A 25,824-nucleotide genomic window follows, 5' to 3' on the forward strand; every position below is an offset into this window, starting at 1 on the left:
TGACATGAGTTTTGCTTTCAGAAATTTGAGATGCAGTTTCCCAGAAACCCCTGCACCTATCTCCTTCATGCTTGGCATGTTTTATACTCTCAGCAGAGGCTACCATCCTTACAGGTTTCATCTGAATCAGCCATACGATAGCAAAGTTATAGATATTTCATTGATTCCAATTATACTCTATAGCCGAATTTCCGAATTGGCTCCAAATCACCTCTGAATCTTCCAAAGCGATTTGGACAAATTGAATCGGAAAAATGATTTGGATCTCTGAATCTAATCTGTGGCATCTGAATCGCCTGAATCCAAATCAAATGTTTCCCCATTCGCACAGACCTAGTTTGTGGCTGTATCTGGATCTAAGTCCACAACAGGAGCTGTTGTCCTGAAGATGTTTTGACTGTAGGTCAGCACAAGGTGACTTAGATGAGAAAGTGGTGCCAAACTGTGAAGTGTTGTTTCTGGGTCTGGGAAATGATCAGCGAATGGTGGGAGAGGATCATCATGGCCCCCTAGAATGATGACCAGTGCTGCATAAACTTCCACATCTCCTTCATGGAGATCTGCACTAGACTTGACCTGTTGTCCCCAAAGGACAGTGAGTTCGTGCCCGGTGCGCTTGTGCCAATAAACACACGGGGGTGAAGGATCCAACTTAATCTTTATTTCTGCGCAGAAAGTGGTGCTTGGCAATCGTTCGCAAAGCAAGCACACCCACCCCAGTGGGCATCTGCCTTATATAGCTACGTAACAGGTTAAACCTGCTGATGTGATGAAATGTGTAGCAAGCCCAGCAAGTAACCCCCCTTCCAGCTCCAGAACTTTGTTGATACAGCTTTTCCTCTAGCGAGGCCAGCAATTATAAACAACTAAGCAACAAGCCATCTCCCCCAGCCTAAACAACCTATTGTATGCCCTTGGTTAGATAAAATACTTTTTCAGAACACAAAGCTGTTCCTGAAGTAGAAAATGCATAGTAAAAGTTCAGGGGATCTCTGCTGGACATGGCTTCCAGCCCTACCTCTGTCCCTAGGGGTTTAGCCAGGTGCCCCTGAAACAAGGGGTGCTTATCACCAGTGACCATGGAGCTGTCTTTCTGTCCCTCCTCCATTTGACTCCCAGCAGAGCTTTGCTGAGCAGTGTTTGTCCACCGGCTCCTTGGACTCATTCAAGGGCCAGTGGGCGCTGGCTGCTGTTCTCTGCTTGGTGTATCCCCTTGGAGTGCTTGTTATGAACCTCTGCTCCTGGCTACTGTCCCTGTTACTGCTTCAGTTGCCCCAAGAACTTTGTAGCCCCCTCTCACAGGGGACTAACCATTTCTCTGTGGGCCCAGGCCTCTAATTCTTTGTGTAGCAAATAGGCCTGATCTCTGGAGCTGCTTGCAGATGTTCAAAAAAAAAAAAAGGCAAACCAAACAAAAAAACACACTTTACCAGAAGCGCATTACTTCAACCTAGCTCTTCAGCATCTGCATAGATTGGGTGCTTCCAGGGCTTTTTGTCACTTTTAGCTAAAGCTGATTCAATCAGCTGTTGCATAAAAGTGCCAAAAAAGGCCCGCTAAAGTGCCGGGTCTATACAGATGTCAGGCAAGCCAGATCCAACTAAGGCACTGCCTCTTTTGGGTATGTGTGGGGCTTGGCGGGGGACTGCATCGAGTTTAAGGTAAAGCACCATTTTGTTCTGTTTTTGAACATCTGCAAGCAGCCCGGGTTCTACATATGCACAGAACAGCCTTAAAGAGAGCTTATATAGCTGCTGGAGGATTCTTCCATACAGGAGAACTGTCAGTGGCGTAGGATCACTGCAGCAGTTTTTATACTGTGCCCCTCTCAGCCACCAGTTTGGGGAATGTGGGGGAGAAAAGAACTGACAAGGGCTTCCCAAACTTCTGAGGATCCATAGACGTCACCCTGCCCAGGCCCTCGCTCAGCTGGCCATCGACCTGACCAGAAAAGCGGTTCTGGCCAGCGGGACCCCAGTGATTATGATGCCATCTTGCTGTCCCTTGTCCATATATGTCTCCAGGAAGAGTTTTACTGGATGGTGTCCATGGGCTCCTTGACTTCATTGGAGGGGTGATAGGCACTGGCTGGTGTGCTCCGCTTGGTGTCCCCACTTAGAGCATTTGTTACAAACTTCTGGCCCTCACTCCTTTCCCTGTTATTCCTTTAGTTGTCCCAAGAACTCTGTTGGTTCATGCTCAGTAGCCCCCTCTAAAAACAGAGAAGGTTAACTAACTGTTTCTGTGTGGGCCTGGGCCCATGATTCTTTGTAAACCAAATAGCCCTGTCCCTCATCTGCTCACATCTCCAGGTAGAGTATAGCCAGGCGGTGCCCACTGGCTGCTTGGATTCATTCAAGGAGCTGCACACTAGCTGCTTTGCTCTGCTTGGTGTCCCGCCTGCTTGGAGCACTAGTTATGAACCTCTGACCCATGCTCTGTCCTTGTTTTTGCTTTAGTTGCTTCAAGTATCCAATTGTTATGCATTTAACAGCCCCTTCTAATATCAGTGGGGCTAACTATTTCTTTGTGTGCCCAGCACTATGGTCCCCTATGTGTAACAAATGGGCCTGACATCCTGGAAAGGGGCAGGTTCCAGGAGGGAACTCAGGGCTTGTCCAGCCTCTCCCCCAGCTGCATGGTTGGGCCATTGGTTGATATCACCCAACTCTCCTCACCAGCCCTGCATGTGTGTCCTGGGCCATCTCTGCAGAAATCCCTGCGCTGCTGCAGCCAGGACTGTGAGGCCTACAGATGGGTACTTGGGGGTCCTGGATCCCCTGGAGAATCCCTCAATGCCAGAGTGCAGGGTTCGCAGCGAATGCACTTAGGCTGGCAGCCCTGAGGTTCCCCAAGCTCTGGTTTTGCCACTGTTCTCCTGGGTTACCATGGGCCCAGCCTTTACTTGGTGTTGCCCTGGCCCTGACTGTGTAAGGAAGAGCTGCATGTTTCCATCCAGCCCTGGTGTATGAGGAAGGTTCACTGAGAAACCTTTGAGAAGTGTTTTGACATTTTCTAGTACAAAGGTATTCTTGACATGCAACCTGTTTAACAGTTGAAAAAAGGGACTGCTGTTGAATGAGATCATTGAGCTCAGGATTTCTGCTCTCTGAAGCTGTGAGTGGCAGAGGTAGATTTGTGGTTTGGGGAGAATTTTTTTTTTTTTTTTTTTAAGTGCAGTAGCTTAAAAGCAGATGTTGTTTGTGGGAGCCTTTGTTTCTGAGGCCTTCGGAGCCTTGCTTGGAGGGGGCCATTTTTAGAGCAAATGTGTCATTTCAGGTGGGTGAGGAAGAGTGGTCAGATATGGAGCCTGTGACCCCTTTACACACTCTCTCATCCAATTTGGAAAACCTGTTTGAATTCAAGTGTAAATGTAAGTGAGAATTTTTGTCTCAACATGTTATCAGGATGAGCCTTTTATTTTACTTGTTGGGGTCATTTTTTCTCCCCATGGTTTTATTTTTAAGTGGCAAAAGCATTCTTAAATGTGGCAGTACATTGCAATTCTTAAAGGATAGTAATAAAGTAATTGGTAATATTCTTAGGATGAAATATATCCGTAGGATCTATTAGTAAAGAAAAAGTGAACTTCAGGACTGGTAGGTAGTCTAGATGGAGTATAATTGAGATTAAACAATCAAAGCCTAAAGAAAAATAAGAGAGGATAGGATTAATGGGAGTCTGAGATTTCGATGCATGAAATTGAAGTAATGTTGAATTTATCTTATTTATGTTTTAGAATCAGGGGCTGTTTATACATTTGGAAAAAGCAAATTTGCTGAAAACATCCCAAGCAAGTTCTGGTTTAGAAATGATACGCCTTTGTCGATTTGCTGTGGTGATGAGCATACTGCCGTTATAACAGGTTAGTATTTACACAGAATCTGAAGAAAATGTTTACAATATACATATGAAAATGTATTATTTTAGTTTCATTTCTGTGGTGACATCTAAGGGGGGGAAAAGTATTCTGTGGACAAAATCACTAATTTCAATGAGATTTGCGAGTTTCATAGCCTTGGGCTTTAACAGATGTCCAACTAAGTGAGTCTTTAAAGCAAATTTTGCCCAGTTTGAAAAAAGAACACTAAGTATGGCAATATCTAATAACCATTCTTACAAGTAAAAAGCAAACGCTTACATAGTAGAAGTAATCAGGTTTCAGTGAATATTTAAAGCCCCTAGCTCATTGACTAAGCTGTTGAAGAATGTAGGGATGAAATCAGAAAGGTCAAACTGCAGTTGGAGTTGCATCTAGCAAGGGACATGAAGTGATAACAAGAAGGATTTCTACAAATTTGCCAGCAACAAGTGGAAGGTCAGGGAAAGTGTTGGGGAGGTTCCCAACATCCGGGCCACGGCTCAGTACTGGGCCGCAAAGGGTTGACTGCCGGACCGGAAGTCCGGAAGTGACCAGCATACTGCAGACTGATAGCCAACTCTTTTTTATACTGAGTATAAAAAAAGTTTGGCTCCTGGTCCACGGTATGCCGGTCACTTCTGGACTGCAGTATGCCGGTCTGCAGTTTGCTGGTCCGCTGTCACTTCTGGTCTGCGGTGTGCTGGTTCATGGTCTAAAAAGGTTGGGAACCACTCCTGGGGAAGGCAGCCTAGTGACAAGGGATGAGGAAAAGACTGAAGTGCTCAGTGCCTTTTTCACTTCAGTTTTCACAGGCAGGGTCAGCTCCCAGATGACTGCATCTGGCAGCACAGTTTGGGGAGGAGGTGAGCAGCTGACAGTGGCAAAAGAATAGGCTAGGGATTATTTAGAAAAGATGGATGTGTGCAATGTTTGGGATGGGACGTGATGAACCCGAGGATGCTGAGGGAGTTGGCTGATGTGATTGTAGAACCACTGGCCATTATCTTTGAAAACAGATGGTGATTGGAAGAGTTACCAGAAGATGGGTGGGAAAAAGGCTAATATAGTGCCCATCTTTAAAAAGGGGAAGAAGGAGGATCTAGGGAACTATAGACCAGCTTCACCTCAGTCCCTGGAAAGATCATGGTGCAGGATCCTCCAGGAATCCATTTCTAAGCACTTGGAGTAGAAGAAGGTGATTAGGAACAGTCAGCATGGATTCACCAGGGGCAAGTCATGCCTGCCCAACCTGACTGCCTTCTGTGATGAGGCGACTGGCTCTGTGGATGTTGGGAAAGCAGTAGATGTGATGTACCTTGACTTTAGCAAAGCTTTTGATACAGCCTCCCACAACATTCTTGCAAACAAGCTAAGGGAAGTATGGGTGGCATGAATGGACTGTAAGGTGGATAGAAAAATGGCTGGATCAGTGGGCTCAAAGGGTAGTAATCAGTAGCTCAATGTCTAGTTGGCAGCCAGTATCAAATGCCCCAGGGGTCAGGCCTTGGGCTGGTTTTCAATACCCTCAATCAGTGATCTGGAAGATGGGATGGCGTACACCCTCAGCAAGTCTGTGTGTGACACCAAGTTAGATGGAATAGTAGATATGCTGGAGGGTAGGGCTAGGATTCAGAGAGATCTTGGCAAATTGGCGCATTAGACCAAAAGAAATCTTATGAGGTTCAACAAGGACAAGTGCGAAGTCCTGCACTTAGGATGGAACAATCCCATGCACCAGCACAGACTTGGGGCTGACTGGCTGGGCAGCAGTTCTGCAGAAAAGGACCTGGAAGTTACAGTGGACAATAGGCTGAACATGAGCCAACAGTGTGCCCTTGTTGCCAAGAAGGCTAACAGCACACTGGGCTGCCTTAGTAGGAGCGTTTCCAGCAGATAGAGGGGAAGAATCACTTCCCACAATTTGGCACTGGTGAGACCACATCTGTGTCCAGTTTTGCCCTCTCCCCCCAACACACACAACAGAAAGGATGTGGACAAGTTGGAGAGAGTCCAGCGGAGGGCAACGAAAATGGTGAGGGGGCTGGGGCACATGACTTATGAGGAGAAGCTGAGGGAACTGGGTTTATTTAGTCTGGAGAAGAGAAAACTGAGAGGAGATTTAATAGCAGCCTTCAACTCCCTGAAGGGTGGTTACAAAGAAGATAGAGCTAGACTGTTCTCAGTGGTGGCAGATAACAGAACAAGGAGCAATGTACACACATATGCACACACACACGCTCAATGACTTGGTAGAAGTCTCAGTCAGTTCTCCAGCATGTTTTGGAAATGCCTCTCTTCCTACTAGCTCACCTTTTTTCCTTTAGCATGCTTATATGGCAGTAGGTAAAACTTCACTTAAGAAAATGTTGGAGAAGCTTTGCAGTGCATTCTGGTCTAGGAAGCAGGTTTCTGACTTCCTCAGTCTGTGAGGAGGATGAGGATTAACTTAGTTTCTTTGCACCCTGTAAATGAGATAAAAAGATGAGGTAAAATGATTGAGCAGTGATGCTGGATGAAGGGGAAGGAACTGTGGCAGCCTTACCAGAAGGCAAAGAGGGCTGAGAAAAAATCTGGGGCTTCCACCCTCTTCCTTCCCTTCTGCTACTATGTAGTATGTAATATTGGACCTCACAGCCAATGTAAATGACAGTGGATACCTTGCAAGCTCTGGAGGAGGGAACTTCTGGTGTGCACACTGATGCCAACCTTACTGAGGTGGGACTTGGAGAATGCTGACCGAATGATGAGCCAGGAGCTCATTTAGACCTAGCTGAATGTGATATAGAAAAGCCGAGGAATAGAACTTTTAGAGGAAAGGAAGGGAGTTCAGGTAGGGATTTTCACACACAGGTGCATGTTTTGGGTTGTTTTTTTTTAACTTTGCTCATGGGTGCTGAAGCTCCCTTTCTGTTTCCTTCCTCTCTCTGTTAACAAGAATGACCTAACGCACACAGGTAGGGAGCAAAGGGAATTAGCTTTTGAAGTATCTGTTTTATTTTATCATGCTCTGGTAGTAAACAACTCCAAAGCATTCCAAAGCATATATTTTTGGCAGGTTAGGTAGATTGAGTCTCTAGCAACATAAATCAGTGCACTGTAAGCAGAAAAATACATTGAACCAATATATATGCATATAACTATAATAATCCTTTTGAGCAGTCTAGTAACAGGTCATTCAAACTACATGATTTGATAATGTAAAGTAAAGGATAAAGCTAAACAAACAGAAACATCAAAAATAGTGTCATAGTTTTTCCGGGCAAGTATTCAAGACCAAGAATAATTACTTGCATACTGTGTTTGGAGTTGGGGTGAAAAGAGGTAAGGAGCTCTTGCTGACTCAAAGCTTTGGCTTTGTTTTGGTTTGCAGATCTAATCAGGATGACAGTTCTCCTCTATTTGTAAAGTGAGGGGATTTTTCTGTTTTTGGCCCAGGTATCTCTTTTGTCTTCTTGTTAAACTGCTCAAGGAGGCATTATTTAAACTTCCCATGAACCTTTCTAGAAAGGCTGTGTTTTTTTCCCCACCCCTTCCATGTTTTTCTGCAATGGCAACTTGTGGTACTGTCACAGTAAAGCAGGCTAGAAGCATGTGAGCCTTTGTGATCTTGAACAGTGGTTTCCTCTGAACCTTTGGTATTTTTTGAGGCAAGCATCAACTGGAATCACCTTGCCCCTACATGGGTTGTCTAAGACACGCCTGGCAATCTCTTCCCCTTCCACTTTTTGTGGGTCCAAACTTTGAAAAGTGGCCATCTTGATGGAAGCAGTTGAACTGTCCTGAAGTAAATGACCCTGAGGAACATCTGACCCACTTGTAGCAAGGGGTCCCTACCCCTGCTACTGGAAGGAAGTAAGGGCAACATTGCAGAGGGCAGGGTAGGGAATACAGCAGAAAGACAGTCTGCAGAGACTGGGAAGGAGACAGACCTGCTCAAGTTAAGGTGCAATGATGGGCCAACTGGCAGCCTAATGATGAGCAGGGCAGGGCAAGGTGCTAAAAACTGAACTCCAGTTCTCTAAATGTAGCCTCCCAAATATGTTAATTTTGACATTAAGACATGGCAGGAAAGAGAATGAAGCCACATTGGGGAAGGTGGAGTAGGAGAATGGGCATAGTGTGGCTCCTAGGGTCTGCTGCGGCCATCCTTGGAGGCTCACTGTTGTACCACTTAACATTCCCATAAAAAATTTAATAAAATTTAGGAGTTTTTCCACTTCTTTTCTCTTGTTGTTAATTCCTTACCATGAAAACAGTGTGTATCTTCTTGTTTATCAGTGGCCTCAACTAAAATATGCTTGAGAAGCACCTCTTCTACATGTGCTGAAAGAAGAAGGAAGAAATAGACAAAGGAGATCTTGATCTCTAATCCTTTCAAGAAATTAGCCTGGAGCCTACAAAACAAGGCAGTGGAGTTAACACATGCTGGAGTAAAAGCAGAAGGGCTAAGAGATGACTAGAGAAATACATGAAGACATGAAGCTCCAACAGCCACGGCACTACATGGGCTATCAGACTGCTGCTCATCCCAGTTGCACAGGCCATAGTGTCAGCAGAGCATGCTATAGTATAGCATCTACCATTCAGTCCCAAAGGAAACCAAGGAAGATTAGCACAAATATGCCTATACATGCGCATGGCTCTTTGATTAATTTAGCAGTAGCCAGTGCCTTGAACTTTCTTTTTATGTAGCTATAAACATTTTTAGATGTATGTTTTGTTTCTCACTGTTCAGTGAAGTTTTCTTTTTGCATGTTTGTGAAAAATCATTATTTATTTACTTTGTCTAACAACACAGAAATGTGATTACCAATTTGGCACCCCCTCACCAGATTCTTAAAATGTCAACAGTTCATTTTAAAATTTGCATGCAAGCCAAGTACAGTTTATTCTCAAAGTAGCACAAATAAACACAAAACAGCACTCTGTGTGACATTTATGCCGTCAAACTTGGGTCCTGAGGCTTCTTTAAACAGAACAGAACTGTGATATGCTGTTGTAATTGCCTTTTGTTTCTCACTGTTCAAAATCAGCAAGCAGTCATTCCATTTTACTCTTCACTGTTCAGGCAATGCATCTCTCTTGCCTTCTGAAATACTGTATTTTTTTTGCTTACAACATGCCCTAGAATAAGATATGCATCTTGTATTTGAAAGGCAGAATGAAGGGAAAAAAAAGATCTTTCCTCTTTAGTAACTGAATAGCAGCAGCTAGAAAGCTGAGCCTGCTCATTGTTCTGGTCCCCGTGGATCATTTGCCAACTTCTGCTTTCATTGGGTCAAAGCTTAAGCAACAAGACCATATTTCTTTGCTTATACTGCACGTTCTAATTTCTAGCCATTGTATTTTGGGGGGAAAGTGCATTCTGTATGCAAGAAAATATGATATTATGTAAAATATGACATACTTCAGTTGTTATTGATCTATTTGGCTTGCTGACATCCAGCCTTGCACGAGGCATCTCTAGTGTCTACAGTACTATCTGACACCTGTTTTGCTGATAAGTAAAATCCTGCTTTGCTTCTGTATGGGTACCTGCTTTATAGCTTTTGAGCCAAAGAAGTGCAGGATATGTTGAGTTTCCAAGGATCCCAGTTGTTGCAATTCTGCTTATATGAATACTCTGAGAAAAAAATGCCCCCGCTTGCAGCTTTACAAAGTCCTATGTTCATACAGTTGTATTTAACCTATAGCTTCCCTAGCCCATCCATAGTCAGAAACATCCCTGCTTACTCCTTTTTTCCATAATTATGTGTGTACCCAGAAGCAATATTATGGAAGGTAAGGTAGAATTGAAATATTCATCTACCATGTTACCAGAATATGCAATTCCTCTTACTTCACATTGCCCTGAGTCACACTTCTATACATCACAGCATATGTAATGGTCTGTTATCCTTGAATGACAGGTGGTAACAAATCTGCAGGAAGTGCAAGTAATTGTTAGTCCAATGACCAAAAGCAGTTTGGGGCTGCAGTGTTCCGGATTATGATCACCACCTGCTTTTCCTGTTGAAGCAGCTCTCATTTTGATGTATCTGCACTGGAGGGCTAGATCAGCTCAGTACGCTATTGTAAGAATGTGGTCTTCCACAAGGCATTCTGCAGCCAGTGCCGATCATCCTGGATTGTTTCATGGTGTAATTCTACCCCTCAGTGCTTATTTTGTAGGCTCAGATATATTGCCTTGCTGTTGATCACTGGTTAGTCTTCATCTGCTGCAACCAGCAATTTTAAGGCATCATCCACTGTTACATTTTCTTATTTTCTGTGGCAGCTGGGATGCCAGAAATATAGAATAATTAACCACCTTGTCTCTAAGACATAAGAAAACAAATTGTGTTGCACATGTGAGCTCAATAGGCAGTATGTATGATATGTGGTGTATTATGTTTGCAATTCCCAGATTGGGGTATAGAAGTAGCTCTCTTGTGGTGTGGAAAGCATCGGGAAATCCCATGATTCAGAGTTTTGTTAACTGCCAGCTGCAGCTTTTTTCACCTTCCTGTGAAGCATCAGGACATTGGCCACAAGTAGGGGTGGAGAGAGGGATGAGATTGATTTGAGTCCACTAATTCTCCTACAGATGCTTAGAAAGCCCAGAGGTTCCTAGCTAAAGGGTCTTGCTCTTCTGCTCAGGGTTGTATTAGTCACCACGTTTTGGGTCTGGAAAGAATTTTTCCTCTAGGTTGAATTGTCACAGATTGGGGATTTTTGCCTTCTGCTGCAGCATGGACTGTTACCCTTTGCTTTTTTTTTTTTTTTTTTTTTTTTGAGCATGCATTAGCCAATTCTTACATTATTGCAATGGCAGGATATGGACAGTGCTCCTGATTCACCTGGTATGTTGCAGGGTGTTCTTGGTATTTTTGTTATTGTTCCTTGTGGTAGTGTATGAGGGTTTGAAGTGGCACTTTTGGGGGTACCTTGGGTAAATGATTGCCTAAGAATGCAGAGAACAACTTGATAGCCTAGGAGACCCCTTCATGCTCACAGTTCCAATGAAGTCATGCTGGTACTCCATAATATGCTACAAAAAATCCTGTAAGGTAAATTATGGGATGTAGGAGACTTTCTGGATCCCTAAAAAAACCCCTACATGCTGCATTGTGATAACTGCACAGTTACAGTAGAAAGAAAGGAAGGAAGAAAGAAAGAGAACACAGCTCTATATGATGTTGTCACTGATTCTTCCCCAAGACAAAGTTACTTTGGGTGTTCGCTATGTGGCATGCTGAGAGATTCTCCCAAATTAGGGTTGCCATTGTGGTACCTAGCTAGTACAAAAAAACCTGTAGCCAGTGCAGAGTTGTGCTCGGTTTCATTGTTTTCATATCTATGTTATAATATTTGATACAAATTTAATTTTGATGCATCTTCCGTTATATTTCAGCTAAGGTTGTATCAGTAAGCCAGTGATTGACTTGGACAGCCCTCAGTTGTTCACAGGTAGACTAGACAATGGCTAAGAATTAGCATTGACAAGAGCTGTGGGCTCTGGAATGGTCCCTGTCAGACAATGATAAATTTACACTTCAAGGAAGGGCCAGTCCAATATCTAGATACTGTTTTGCACTGAGGAGAAATTACCTGAGGGACCGATACTGAATTAGAGAGTCTCCATATATTCTCTTTGCCTTAATTGGATTGGGAATTCTGATTTGGTAAGCAAGCACCTTTGGGGGTCAGGAAATTACTGTGAACAGCCTCTGGCATGTTAGTACAATGTAGGTAAGGGAAGTCGGCAAGCCGGATCCGTAACTTCGGGATAAGGATTGGCTCCAAGGGCTGGGTCAGTTGGGCTGGGGCATGAAGCAGGGCTGGTGTGATCCATGGCAAGTAACTCTGGGCACAAGCTGGGCCCTTCCTGTATAGTGTGAGCCCCTGTAGAAATGAAGGGGTGACATATTAATAGCCAGACTAGCAGGGGTACTAAAGCCCCCCGGAGAGCATGGCTTGGTCCTCAGTCTTCTCATGTATAATGCAGGAACCGAGTCCTGCAGCCAAGGAGGCTGGGAAAAGAAGCTGACAGGGAGATACAGGAGGTGCTGATGGGCAGGGTCAGAGCCCAGAGTTGAATTTAGACCTTCAAAGCTGGCTAAGAAATGCATCTTTAGTTTTAAGATGTAGGGTAAGAACAGGTCTTGCTCTGGTATTTTCTTATGTTCGTTTACTCATATGTTTTTGTCTGTACCTCAGTATATGATTACTGGGTTTTTTGTTCTGTTTTTATAATATATCCGTTCGTGGTTTGTCTCCTTACTGGTTGCCTCTGGAAGGAGTGACTTCTGGGCAGGTGATATTCCAGGATGCCCATCTCAACGGAAAGGGGGACCTATAATTTCTTTCATAACCCAAAAGCGAGGGATCATTTGCAGCCAGCAGAGATCCATCACTACGGCTACAGAGTCTGGTGTAAAGACAGAGGACCTGAGGTGCTGGGGTAGGGAGCTATCTTCAGGCAACCTCCTTCTGCTCCTTGGGCAAAGCGGCAGCGCAGTGTAGAGGAACTCAGGTCTCTGAGGTTCCCCTGTGGACACGTTTGTGACATACATTTACCATGGTGTTTTTAAGACTGTAGTCCATTATTTTAATATTACTTTAAACAATTTATGTAAAATAAAGAATATTTGATTTTTTTTCTTATGCCTTCCAACTACAGAAGGTTTTAATAAATTGTGTGCCTTGAAAATAGTCATCTTTAATTATTATTTTATTTGGCTATAACCCTGCTGTATATTCAAACGCTTTATGAATGCTCATTGGTGTTTTCTTTTTCCCTCTCTAGGAAATGGTAAACTTTACATGTTTGGCAGTAACAACTGGGGCCAGCTAGGACTAGGATTAAAGAATACTGTCAACAAACCAACATGTGTAAAAGGTTTGTTTTATTTCTTCGTTGGCATTTTGAAAGATACTCTGAACATTAAAAAGTGCTTTTTATAGTATATTATCTGTATCCAAATCAAATACAAGTACTTGGCATTCCACCACCTCAGGAGTCTGGGTCTTGTGGAGTTAGAGGGCTTTTCAAGGCATGCAAAATGCAAATATCCTTTTGGCCATTTCTGAGGAGTCCCATTCAGTGTTTTCTTTTTCTGTCCAACTTTTATGCAGGGAATTTTTTTTTATGCAGGGGAATTTAGCAAACTCCTGATTTCTGAAATGCTGTCTGTTCTCACTTTGCACACTATACTAGACTAGCATCATCACCTTTCCTAATGCAAACCCTGAGGGAGAGACCTTCTGACTACCTTTTCTAGAAATTCTTGAGCAAGAAAAAGAAGCAACTGAACCATCAGAAAAAAATGTCATTAATGCCTTTATCCACCTATACAACACATATCGTTACAGAGAGAGGGAATAAATAAATACTCATACTTTTGTGTCAGTTTTTATTTCATCACAGCCTCGTCTCTCTCTCAGCTAGTTTTAACTTCTCAAACATAAAAATCAGTCATCTTTGCCAGTCAGAAATAATTCTGTCAGTTAACTTTTGTACAACTTGCTCTTCCTTCTCCACCCTCATAAAGTCTCGCTCGTTCTCTGCTTTGTTAGGGTTGAGTGCAGGAGAAAATGAATCAATTGATGAATGGGATTGTGGGTGTTTTCATGGTGGGTGAATGAACAGGGTGGTGAGAAACAGTAAGAAGGGTGGTCAGACATGAAAAGAGCAGATGTTAGGAAGAAGTCATTGAGTATTTTTCTCTATTTGGGAAATGGTGAGGGGAATTACTGGAGGGGAATAGGTATCCAGATGTGAAAATAGGGCAGACTGTTGCCCATCACATGTAAAGTGTGTATTTTTGAGGGAACAGGGGTATGGTAGTATAGAGTGAGACAACACAATGGAAGGGTTATAAGGGTACAAAACAAAGGAGAAGCAAGAGAGAGGATTGGCAATATTATTTAAGTAATGACACTGGAGAAAATGGCAACCACATAGTTGGCAGCATAACTTACTACATTCTGGTGAGTATTCTATAGCATAAACAGTAAGTGTGTGGTTTTTGGTTGCATGTGACCTCTTGCAGTTAACTTTACCTGGTTAAAAACCTTCAGTGGATTCCTCTGTTTTAGTTTACTTAGTGAAAATGTGATATTTTTCATTAATGTGGGGGGTACATTAGGTGTTAGTTTAGAATTTCCAGCTTATTTTCTAATTTTACATAGTGCTGGTACAAACAGGAAATGATCAGTTGACTAGACTGAAGAGGATGATTTGGAATGCCTGTCAACCTATTGTAAACTTATTTTCATACTTTAATTCATAGCTTTAAAACCAGAAAAAGTGAAACTTGCTGCTTGTGGAAGAAACCACACTTTAGTTTACACAGGTATGTAAGCCACATCATTTATGTACAAGATAAATACTTAAGGTGAAATAGTGTTCTTGATCTCATGCATATTTCCAGTTCCTGCGAGCTTTTAGTGGAAAATTCTGGCTGCTAATAATTCAACCATTTCTTAGGTGTTCAATGCTTTGAATGTTTAAAATACATTTTCCATGGTATGGTGTTAATAAATTACTTTTATGTAAAAATTTGCTAGCAATAGCCAGTTTGAAGAATTTCTTCCTGCTTAGTTTGAATGTGAGGGTAATAATATCCAGCACTTTATTTAATCTCAGGAAAGGTTCAGATGTATACAACATACTGTTTTGAAGCTCTTATCAAGCTTTAATAAAATTCAGTATACTCTATTGCTGTTTTACTGAGGAAATTTTAAGCTTTAAAAGATGGTGCTTTAATTTTGTATGGTATGTAAGGAGTTGATCCAAATTATTGTCATACTTTTAATATTAAGAAACCACCATCCTAGTGGCATAATTTTTGGGAGCCTACAGTGATGTTGTAAGAAGAATACTGGCATATTGAAGGGTTTCCCTGTGTTGGAGCTCATATAAACAGGACACTGTAAATTAGTTATATAACGTAACCAAACATTGTAATAAGTGACTATATCAGATTGGAATTTACTACTTAAAACAGATACTATAGTTAGATAATTTTTAGGATCTGCACCCCAATAACATTTGTAGTTGTACGTGTTAAAATATTCTGTGTATTTGTAACTGAGTAGGGATACAAGCTGATTAACTCTGCCATTAAAGAATGAATTGCTCCCCCTGCCCTGTTTACAGTGTTGGAAACATATATTCTAGGGCTTCTTTGCCTTTCTCTGAACTATAAAGTGCTGTTTATTTCCAGAGAAAATATACTGGGTAGATTGACCATTCATCCAGTCTAGCATGAGAACTCCTGTGTACTGTAATTAATTTGCAGATATGTTTATAAAAGAAGCTCTTCTGTGTAATACAGAATCTTTTTGTTAAAACTAGCATTTGATTAAATGTTTTATAGCATACATAAATGGTGTGTGTGTATATGTATATGTATGTACATATAAACTTTAATTGGATTTTACAGTGCACAAGGAAATTTGCAACATTATGTATCTGCACTGATAGTACATGACAGTGCTATGTCAGAATTAAGTATTGTTAGAAGACAATGAGTGTGTGTGTTTGTGCATGCCTGCATAAAGGGTGGGATATAAATCTAAATAATAATAATAATAAAGTAAACCTAATTTTCGGGGGCGGGGATTAGAAATTGAGCTGTTTCAAAATATGTGAAAGTAAATTGTGTATTACACAGGTATAACAAGGAATAGTCCAACCGACTAACTTAAGAATCAAATTCCTCACAAGAAAGCTACATATCACTACAGAAAAAATCCTGCTCTATGGAGGGAGACAGGTGAGGTTGATTCACCCTTGAGTCCCATATAAGCCTATGTCAAGGGTGTAAGTGGTGCAGAGGCCTTCAACTAGATTCTACAGATGTCTGAATGTCACCTTCAGGATTTTTTTGTTATAATTTAAAATATTAAATTTCTGCTAGTATTATTAAATGCTTTTTATGTTGGTGCAGGATAATAAACAAATTAAATACACTCTTCAGTATGAAGCCATGCCGTATAGAGGATAGCTATAACTTAGTTGTTACATTTTACAAATAACTGGGAAAGAAAACATGAGTAAATGAAAAGTGTATATTTAACAAGTGAATTGCTTGTCGAGCTCCTGCTGTGTGCTTGTGGAGCTCCTACTACAGGATTGTGGGCTTTTGGTGCTACCATAATGCAAATTATTAAGCAGCAGCCAGGGAGAACCCACACAACCTAATTCACTTGTTAAATATACACTTTTTGTTTACATATGTTTTCTTTCCAAGTTATTTGTAAATGTGATGACTATATTATAGCCATTCTCTGTAGGTCATGGTCATGGCTGCATATTGGAGAGTGTATTTAACTTGTGTATTATCCTGCACCAATAGAGAAACAAGTATTTAATAATATTTAAAAGAAATGTAATATTTTAAATTATAACAAAAAAAATCCTGAGGGTGACATTCAGATTCTGTAGAATCTAGGTGAAGGCCTTCGCACCACTTCCTCCCTTGACATAAGCTTATATGGGACTCAGAAGTAAATTGACCTTACCTATCTCTCTCCATAGAGCAGAATCTTTCCTGTAGTGATTTGTAGCTTTCTTGTGAGGAATTTGATAATTTGTCTTAAGTTAGTCAGTTGGACTATTCCTTGTGATACATGTGTAATACACAACTTACTTTCATGTATTTTGAAACAGCTCAATTTCTAATTTTCCCTCTCCTCCACCACCCAAGAAAATTAGTTTTACTTGATGTACTTCCTGTGATTATATTTTAGTGCATCTTGCAAAAGAACAAAATAATAAATTATTCCTTTTTATAACCTTCAGATAAAAACAACCATGCAGATAGAAAAAGGTCAAAGTTTCTTTTAATGTGTGCACATGACAGCTTACTTTAATTCTTGCTATCAGGTTTCTGCTCCTCTTTGGCTAGAAACAAATGTTGCCAAATGAAGCAGATAAGCTATACTGGGGTGTGTCCTGGCATAGCTTTATAGATTTCATAGATTTCATAGACATTAGGGCTGGAAGGGACCTCGGAAGATCATCGAGTCCAGCCCCCTGCCCAAAGGGCAGCAAGTCAGCTGGGGTCATAGGATCCCAGCAAGATAAGCATCCAGTTTGCTTTTGAAAGTGTTCAATGTAGGCGCTTGAACCACCTCTGGTGGCAGGCTGTTCCAGACCTTAAACAGTAAAGAAATTCTTCCTTATGTCCAGCCTGAAACGATCTTGTAGTAGTTTATGACCGTTCGACCTAGTCGTCATCCCTTGGGGCGCTCTGGTGAACAAACATTCCCCCAGATACTGGTGGTCACCCCTAATAAACTTATAGGTGGCCATCAGATCACCCCTGAGCCTGCGCTTTTCCAGGCTAAAGAGCCCCATGGCTCTCAGCCTGTCATCGTAGGGTCTGCTTCCCTGACCTCTGATCATGCGTGTGGCTCTTCTCTGGACTCTCTCAAGCTTCTCCACATCCTTTTTGAATTGTGGAGCCCAAAACTGGACGCAGTACTCCAGCTGTGGCCTCACCAAGACTGAGTACAAGGGGAGAATGACGTCCCGGGATTTGCTTGAGAAGCATCTATGGATGCAAGCCAGTGTTTTGGTCGCTTTACTAGCTGCAGCATCGCATTGCAGGCTCATGTTCATCTTGTGGTCAGTGATGACCCCCAAGTCTCTTTCTTCCATAGTGCTAGCTAGCATAGCACTGCCGAGCCTATAAGGATGCTGTGGGTTTTTCTTTCCAAGGTGGAGAACCTTGCATTTATCGGCGTTGAACACCATCAGATTCTCATCCGCCCACTTGCTGAGCCTGTCCAGTTCAGCCTGGATCACCCGCCTGTCTTCTGGTGTGGTCTTCTTCAGCTGATCCACTTTGGCCATTTGTCTGCCCATTGGTCTTATTAGGCAATGCATGATGTGCTCTGGGGTGCATCTCTGAACGTGGGGAACCCCAACTTCCCATGATTCTAGAGATGCACCCAGGAGATTGCCGGGGCATGTCGCTGGAAACAGGGACCCTCAACTTCCCCTGCTTTGAGGCACCCTGGAGATTCTGGAGGCATGTCTCTGGAAATTGGGGAAGTCAGGCAGGTGCTTCTATAGTAGCTGGAGAGTGCAGGCAGTCGTGGGCTGCCCATGTTCTCCCACCATAAAGAGATTGACTTCTGTGGCAATAAAGTGGCACAAATTATTACTACCTTTTGTCACTGCTACAAATTTGGGCATTTGTGGCATGACAAAGGGTAAGGAGATCTATTTGCTTTCATTTTGTGCCACCATAAAACTCTTATGGCTACACAAAGGCAACAAGAGGGGACATTAATTTCTACTCTCTCAGAATAGAACAACTTTACCCCAGTTTGGGCTAATTACCAGAGGAATTGGTCCTTGGTCTTGTTTACCTATAGATACATTTGGTAACTTGGACTTCCCAGGAGTTACTTCATTGTCGCAGGGTGCTAAGGTGATCCTGCTCTTTTAAGAATAGAGACATACTAGCTAGAGAGCCCTGTGAGCTGAGGCAGAGCTCCACAGCTGCAGATTGCCTAGACAGCAGGCTAATGAGAGAGTTAGCTGGCATCTTAGAACCAGTCAGCTGAATGGAAGGAGGCAGGGCCCTGGGCACATATAAGCCCCAGGGCTGGGGCTGGCAGGAGTTAGTTCTCTGGCAGCTGTCAGGAGAAGGAGCTCTTGCAGGAAAGAACTACTCAGAGATGTTTGGCTGCCTGATCTGCTGCTTGTATGACTAATAGAGCTCCAGGAGCTCATAAGGTCCCCAAAGCTAGGAGGCACTCAATGCTCGGGGAGAAGGTTGTCTTCTTAAAGAGACAGAGTGTGGCCTGCATCGTTATTATTATGTTATAGCACAGGGGCTTATATTTATGTTGTTATTTGCACTGCTGGACTGAGATGATGCTAATAGGGGAGGTTTTGGAGCCACACATCTAGCCTATAAGGATTAGGGTGTCTCGTGAGGCACCGACTTGGAGTGGGACCCGACAAGAGATCCAAGAACACACAGGGTTTAGTGGTGTTCAACAGGACCGTGGCTACACAAACTTGTGGGCAGCCTCCCTACGTACTATCTTAACCAACAAGTCGTGGCAGGAAAGATTAGAAGGCACCAGCAGGACGAAGCTAGCATAGTCATGAAGCCCTAGGGGCATCATGGCCATCCCTGAGGACCCCATGACATGTCATTTGTCTACAGACCGTTCATACCAGGATTATGCCAATGTAGCTCCAATTTGCTTGCAGGCTACAGGAACTACAGAATATATATTTAATTAGTTCCTTTACTTTTGAAGTCATTCTTCAATACATAGAAAACCATTAGAATTTCCCTAGTCTCCAATATATAGGTAAGCAGCTTGCTTAGTTAAAACAATGATTTCTAATGCTAGCTGTAGAATATTTTAGAGTAACAGCCCAAATTTTTTGCATAACATTTTTCTGTAGAAAAAAATTAAGCTGAATTGCTCTGATTTCCCTGATTTGATGTTGCTACGGATGTATATTACATGTGCACATTACATTTGTGTTTCTATGTGCAGAACAAGGAAATGTATATGCTGCTGGAGGTAACAGTGAAGGGCAGCTGGGATTAGGTGACACAGAGGAAAGAAGCACGTTTCATCTAGTTAGTTTTTTTACCAACGAGTACAAGATCAGACAGCTGGCAGCTGGATCGTACATCTCAGCAGCATTAACTGGTGAGTGAATAATAACAACTAATGAATTAAAAATGAGGTTTTTTTCTTTTTAGCTTTAGGCAGTATGACTTATCCCTCAACATCCCAGCGATGGAGACTTGATAATCGGTATGACTATACTGCTTTTAGTCACCTGCTGCTAGACCTCTTTTCTCTGTCTTCAATCTCATCCTTACCTACTCCTTTCCCAAACCAAGCCTTTTAGCAGCCATTTTCAGTGCATGACTGGAATTAAATGGTCTGAACTGAGGCTGTAATTCCTGTGGGTAGCCAGCCAGTAGAAAATGTAGTAAGGTATTTGCTGCACTGTTTGTCTTCCTGCCAGTGACTAAGACTCTCCTGAGATTTGCTAAGCAATGGCTGTAAGTCCAAACAGTTTTTCAGGGGCTGCTTCAGGTAGAGATTGTTTCACACAGAGATACCTTTCCTCAACTGGGAAGTGCTATTCAAAGAAAGCTCCGTGCTATCTAGAGATTAGCACACCACTTTTTTGCTTCATTGACTCCCTGATGACCTCGCTGGTTTCTTCAGGGATGAGACTTTATCCAAGACAAACAGGAGAACATCTACTATAAGCAATGTGACAGAGACAGAATAAAGTTAGGAGTTTGAAAGTTAGGATCTGAGGGGGGTAGGTTAGGCTGAGGGGGTGGGAAACATTGGAGGTAGGTCAAAACTCTGAGAATCCAGTTGAAAAGAAGAAGAAATGGGATTCCTGTTACTACATAAAGTGGGTGTGGGGGAATTATCCTGGTAGTTACCAGTAAGAATGGGAGTAAACTTTTTGTCTATAAAGTTCACCAGAACTTCAGTACACAGATGTCCATCAATTTATCTCTCATGTCCTCACCCTTATTTTTTATTGAATAAATATTCCTGACATAATTTTCAAAATTGCCATCTGTGGCCTGAGGTGGTTACTAAATATTCCCAGGCACCTTTCAGAGGATTTGAGGGGTACCTTTGTGTCCCTGACCCCGCTGCCTTGTTTGGAGGTGTCCTGAATTCTGGCTGTTCTCAGACTTCAAAAGTCATCCTGCTATAAGTGGCAGACATAGTTTGCAAAGTGCTTCTGATTGGAAGCCACAAAGAAATGTAAATATTGCTTATATAAACATGGCTTTGGTTTTATCTCGGTTCACATTCTCTCTCTCCATTTTAGAGGATGGACAGCTTTTTATGTGGGGTGACAACTCTGAAGGTCAGATTGGCATGGCACATGAAGCCAATGCGTGTGTTCCTTGTCAAGTGGATATTGGAAAACCTGTTTCCTGGGTCTCGTGTGGATATTATCACTCTGCCTTAGTAACAAGTAAGAGAATTAATATGATACTTAATAGAGCTATGCCAGTAGTTTCCAAACTGTGGGTCTTATTTTTTATTTATTTTTTACTTACTAAGTTGCGCTGAAAATTGATGACACTTACAAGTGCATCGATACATTGGTCCAATATCAGACTGGTACCGATATAAAGAAAATTGTTTATATCGGATATCGACCCGATGGGGCCGATAATTTGGCTGATAAATGCCCGTGCTGTGTGCAGCCACAGCACAGCACGGAGCAGAGCCAGCAGCATGGAGAGCTGCCTCCAGCTGGTTAGTCGGAAAGAGAGTGGGGAGGGAAAGGGTATGGGGGGGAACAGATCAATGCCCCCTGCGGTGAGAGAGGGGGTAGAGACAAGCACTGCCCAGCTGGGGGGGAGGGGAGGGGCAGAACAGAGGCGCGGCTCATGGGGGGCAGCTGCCACCACTGCTTGCACCTTGGGAGGGCAGGGGGGCATGTGCCCCCGGATCTGTGCGGCAGAGGTCATGCAGCAGCTGCGGGGTGAGACGGAGCCCGTGCAGCGTGGGGCTTTTCTTGCTGGGGGCTGGGCTTGGAATGGGCCACCCCAAATTTCACTGCAGCTCCACTTCCAGCCCTATGCCATCACTGGTGCAGCCTGACTTTTTCCGGTGCTTGGATGGAGGTGGAGCATCTAATCGGTGTTGTGCCAGGTGGCGGGCAGCAGTGCAGGGCTTGGAGCAGAGCTGCAGCAAAATTTGAGGTGGCTGCAGCCTCCTCCCAGTGCCATCGGCACTCCCTCCAGGCCCAGCCCCTAGCAAGCAAAGTGCCAGCTCCAGCTCCATGCTGCAGCCCGCCCCACACAGATTTGGAGGCACATCTTCCACCCCTACCCCCCCCTTCCCAGGGTGCAAGCAGCCGCAGGAGCTACCCATACCCCGCAAATTGTGCCTGTATCACATACTGCTCCCGCCCGGGTTGGCCAGCGCCTGCCTCTGCCTCCTCCCTCACTGTGGGAGACACTGATCTGCCCCGCCATGCCCCTTCCCTCCCCTTCCACCACACCGGACTTACCACCTGATGCCAGCTGTATCGGATATCAGATTGGTATCAGCCGATATGCTTCCTTAAATATCAGCTGTCGGTATAGGCCCCGAAAACCTTTATCATTGCACCCCTACTGACAATATATTGAGTACTAGACATATCAGGTAAGTTTTATATAATCAGTAACTTTGAAATAGCCACTCAGATATCCCACAGCAACCTACTACAACACAGAAAGAAAACCTTTGCTGACCATAGACCCTTGGTTGTCATCACCCCACACTTCAAGCAATAAGAAGGATCATAATCACCAATGACATGGAAGGTTTACTGGGTCATCATGAGTGGTATAGCATGGTGGTGGCCTACCTGTGGCACAAACCCTACATGGCATGCATAGTCTCTGTATGTAGTATAGCAGCAGATAGGGCAAGAAGCTGAAAGCAGGGCAGCAGATGGGGCAGGGAGCATATGGCAGGAGGCAGAAAGCAGAGCAGCAGATTAGGCACAAGAAGGGAATCAAAGTAGCACTTGGGGAGGGTGCAGAAAAGCATGTCTGCCGAAAAGGTTTGCCCCCACTGGTATAGGAGAAATGTCCTCTTGAAGTCAGCTTCCTGGGCAGGCACGAAAGCAAGATGTATGGCGCCAGCAGAAGATGGACAAACTAGGTGTGTAACTCAGCAAGATGGCTGTTACTCTTGAAGGGAGAAGGCCTTGGGTGCCAGTTTGGTCCCTGTTCCCAGTGAGGCAGAAACTTCCCCATTGCTTTCCACCCAAGTAAATGTAAGGTGAAGTAGCCCATTTTCAAAAGAAGAGCTGAGAGGGACCTGGATAATTCCTAATCTATGGCCTCTTGTTGTTCTGGGATGTAAGGGATTATAGATTCAAACCCTCCCTGTGTGTGTGTGTGGGGAGGGGGGTGGAGCTGGAATCTGGGTCTCCCACTTCCTGGGTGAGTGCCCTAACCACTACACTTCTGAACGGAAATATGTGAGGGCTGCCTTCCTTCTCTGGCATTTTAAGACCTGTTTTTCATGGGATTTTGCCTGGCTGCAATTTCAGGGCTTGTGCTTATGCAGTTATATATGTATAGCATCACATCCATTCAGCCTACAGAGCATGCTCAGTAGCTGAATGGACATTTACACAATCACACTACACATGAACTAGGATTGCAAAGCTGTGTACATGCTAAAAATGACACTTGCACAGCTGGATAAGTGTCATGTGGGTGTGCAGAGTGAAACAGAATTCTGCCCATAGCTCTCCCCATAGCCAAAAAGGCAGCCTTGTGCACCTTGAGGTGCTGATCCTGTTCCTTCCAGGAGGATGTATATACTTCTTCCCTTTTCTTAGTCTGCAGCCTTACATGCCTCGTTAATGCTAGGTCTTGTTTGATCCCATCTCCTAAGAAATCAGAACTTGCTCATGGAATCATCTGCTAGAATCCAGCTCCCTCAGGGGAGGTATCTGAGTGTAAAAGAAAGGGGCCAGAGGGCCAGCTGCACTGGTGGGCTCCACTTTTTGCCTGATATTAATGAATCTGCTTTCACAGAAAGTGATAAACCTGCATTGTAGGGTCCCCCTTCCCACTGCGGGCATTGAACCCTGGACTGTTTGTGCTGTTAGACAAAGTAGGTTAGTTTAAAATACCAAAATATCTCTGGCAACAGGGACTAGAACCCATGATTCCCACTGCAGGTTAGTACCCCTCTTGATGGCTACAGTCACACTTTCTCTTGCATGCTGTCCTTTTGCCTTTATGAGTTTTGCTGTCTTTTCCAACTAGTGGCTTGGCATCTCCAAGTTGGGTGGAAGATGCTGTCAAGCCCTACCTAGCCCATGACCTGGTGGCTATTACATTCTTCTGTGAAATAGGAAAGGTGGGTTCAAATGCCCTCCAGGTTAGCTGGACCTCAAATCCAGGTCTTTCACTTCCTGGGCAGCTACCTTACCCAATAGGCTACTGAGGAAGAGGAGAACGTTTTCTCCCTTGCTTTCAGTGTCAAACACTGATGTTTGGGGGCTTTTTGGCTAAGAGTTGAGAGACTTTTTGTGGAATTAATGTGTGTTCTCAGCTGACATTGGATTTCAGCAGGGCAGAAGTGGACATCGTTGCTTATGTAGCCAAACTGGATTGCTACTGAGCATGCGCAGTAGCGCCAGTTCAGCTAGTTTAAGGATCTTTTCAGGCTAAGATGAAGATGCATTTTGTCCTACTAAAACTGAAGCCATAGGGGCTCCCAAAGAAGTAATTAAGCAATAGAAAAACTCCCTCTTGCATGAGAAATTTTCATGCAAGCCTGTGTAGACCAGCAGAGAAAAAGTACTTGAGTACTTCCTCCAGGGATGTGGGGGAAGAAATTCTGTACCTTTTAATGAAATAGAGCAGCTCAAGAGCTACAGATGACATTCTGTACCTCCTGAACGTGCTGGTTGTCTCCAAGGACAGGGAGCTCTTCGCAACCCCTTATATATACTAAGTGTTTTTGCCAAATCTGCCTTCAAATAATCAGGAAACAAAATTCCACAAACATAAAACATGTGCTCAGTAAGAAAGTTTGTTCTTGCTGAGGAAAAACACATTTATAGCCCTGGTGCTTATTAGATGACTTAGATAGAATTGTTAGTGACAGATTTGACCCACAGTTCTTCATAAAACCCAAATAAAGAGACAGGAGAGGAAAATGAAATCTGTGCAACAGTATGGTGTATTTCTTTTCTATTGTCAAAATTAAAATTGTATTTTTTTTTCTTTTTCTGTTTTTGCCCATTTTGTCCCTTTAGGATTTCACTGGCTTCAGGTCTTTAACTTTCTTAGTTACAATTTTGCTGATACCTGCTTGTTTTGATAATATAGTACATATGTAGCTTTAATGCCTGATTTTGCATTCAATTTTCTTCTATGATTACCTTTAATTCTTTCCTATTTTCAATTTTTGTCTAGACTTATTTGTTTCTTACATGGTCATTGCCAATAGAAGCTCAAAGTCTGAGAGAGAGGTAGAGTAAAGGGACAAATTTGGCATCTGTTCTAAGAAATATAGTAGTAGAGGTTCATATTCTGGAAACTAATTTGAGTTTATATTTTTCAGGAATGCTTAAAATATATCTTTATTAAAGTTAATTTTTAAAAATTGGTTAGCAATTCATAGCATTTGGTTATGATTTCTCAGATGATTTCGGGACATATTAATAGCGTCTGTTAATTGTATACATTTTTATTAATTTTAACGTTTATTCTGCTATAGTATAAAATTAACATATCTCAGACACATTGTATATAGGTATCTGTGATGATTATGTGTCAGTAATGAAACATCATATAGTGTACTGTGTGTTAATTATAAACGTAGCTGTCACCTATAATTTCCTTGAGCAGCTACTCTTTACATTAGCCTAAACATTTATTTGTCTTGGATTTACCCCATGTTAAAAGTTTGCATATCCTTGTACTTCCTTATATCAAGCTATGATTAAAAAAACCTAAAATTACTTTTTTCATACAGAATGCAGGGAGATTTAAATAAGGCAAGGATTTTTGGATGATATCTTTTTTTTATACCAACTGCAAAGTTGGGATAGAGTTAGATGAGCTTTCGAATGCAAGGCATTCTTCATCAGGTCTGAGTGATGATTAAGAATGGTAGGTACAGCTGTGAAACTGGAGAAAGGAAAAATTCCCAAGAGAAGCACATGAACAATTAGTAGAAGAAAAAAAGCTTTGCTGAGAGATCAAGACCTCTCAAAAGAGAGGACAGTCATTATCACCTGTAGTGTGATGGAAGAATGCCAGGTATTAGGTAGATTCCTAATGTGGCGCACACAGCATGCCATAAAGTTGATATCAGTGGTCAGTTCTTGGTCCCTAGGATTTTCTTAGGGAGATTTAATTTTATGTTGTGATATTTTATCCAAATATTTTCAATGAGCCAATTCTTATCTAATTGTA

The 25,824-nt window shown here is 42.8% G+C and overlaps 1 protein-coding gene across 1 annotated transcript in view; it reads left to right on the forward strand.

Annotated features, from left to right (window-relative positions):
* Positions 1 to 25,824, forward strand: part of RPGR (retinitis pigmentosa GTPase regulator) — a 109,323-nt gene that overhangs the window by 15,807 nt on the left and 67,692 nt on the right. The window contains exons 2-6 of the mRNA XM_025205297.1: positions 3,740 to 3,865; positions 12,651 to 12,743; positions 14,137 to 14,199; positions 19,382 to 19,540; positions 20,703 to 20,852. Of these exons, the coding sequence (XP_025061082.1) occupies positions 3,740 to 3,865; positions 12,651 to 12,743; positions 14,137 to 14,199; positions 19,382 to 19,540; positions 20,703 to 20,852 (591 nt within the window). The remainder of the gene's footprint in view (positions 1 to 3,739; positions 3,866 to 12,650; positions 12,744 to 14,136; positions 14,200 to 19,381; positions 19,541 to 20,702; positions 20,853 to 25,824) is intronic.

This window comes from Alligator sinensis, unplaced genomic scaffold (assembly GCF_000455745.1).
Source record: "Alligator sinensis unplaced genomic scaffold, ASM45574v1 scaffold243_1, whole genome shotgun sequence".
In the NCBI taxonomy this organism is placed as follows: Eukaryota; Metazoa; Chordata; order Crocodylia; family Alligatoridae; genus Alligator; species Alligator sinensis.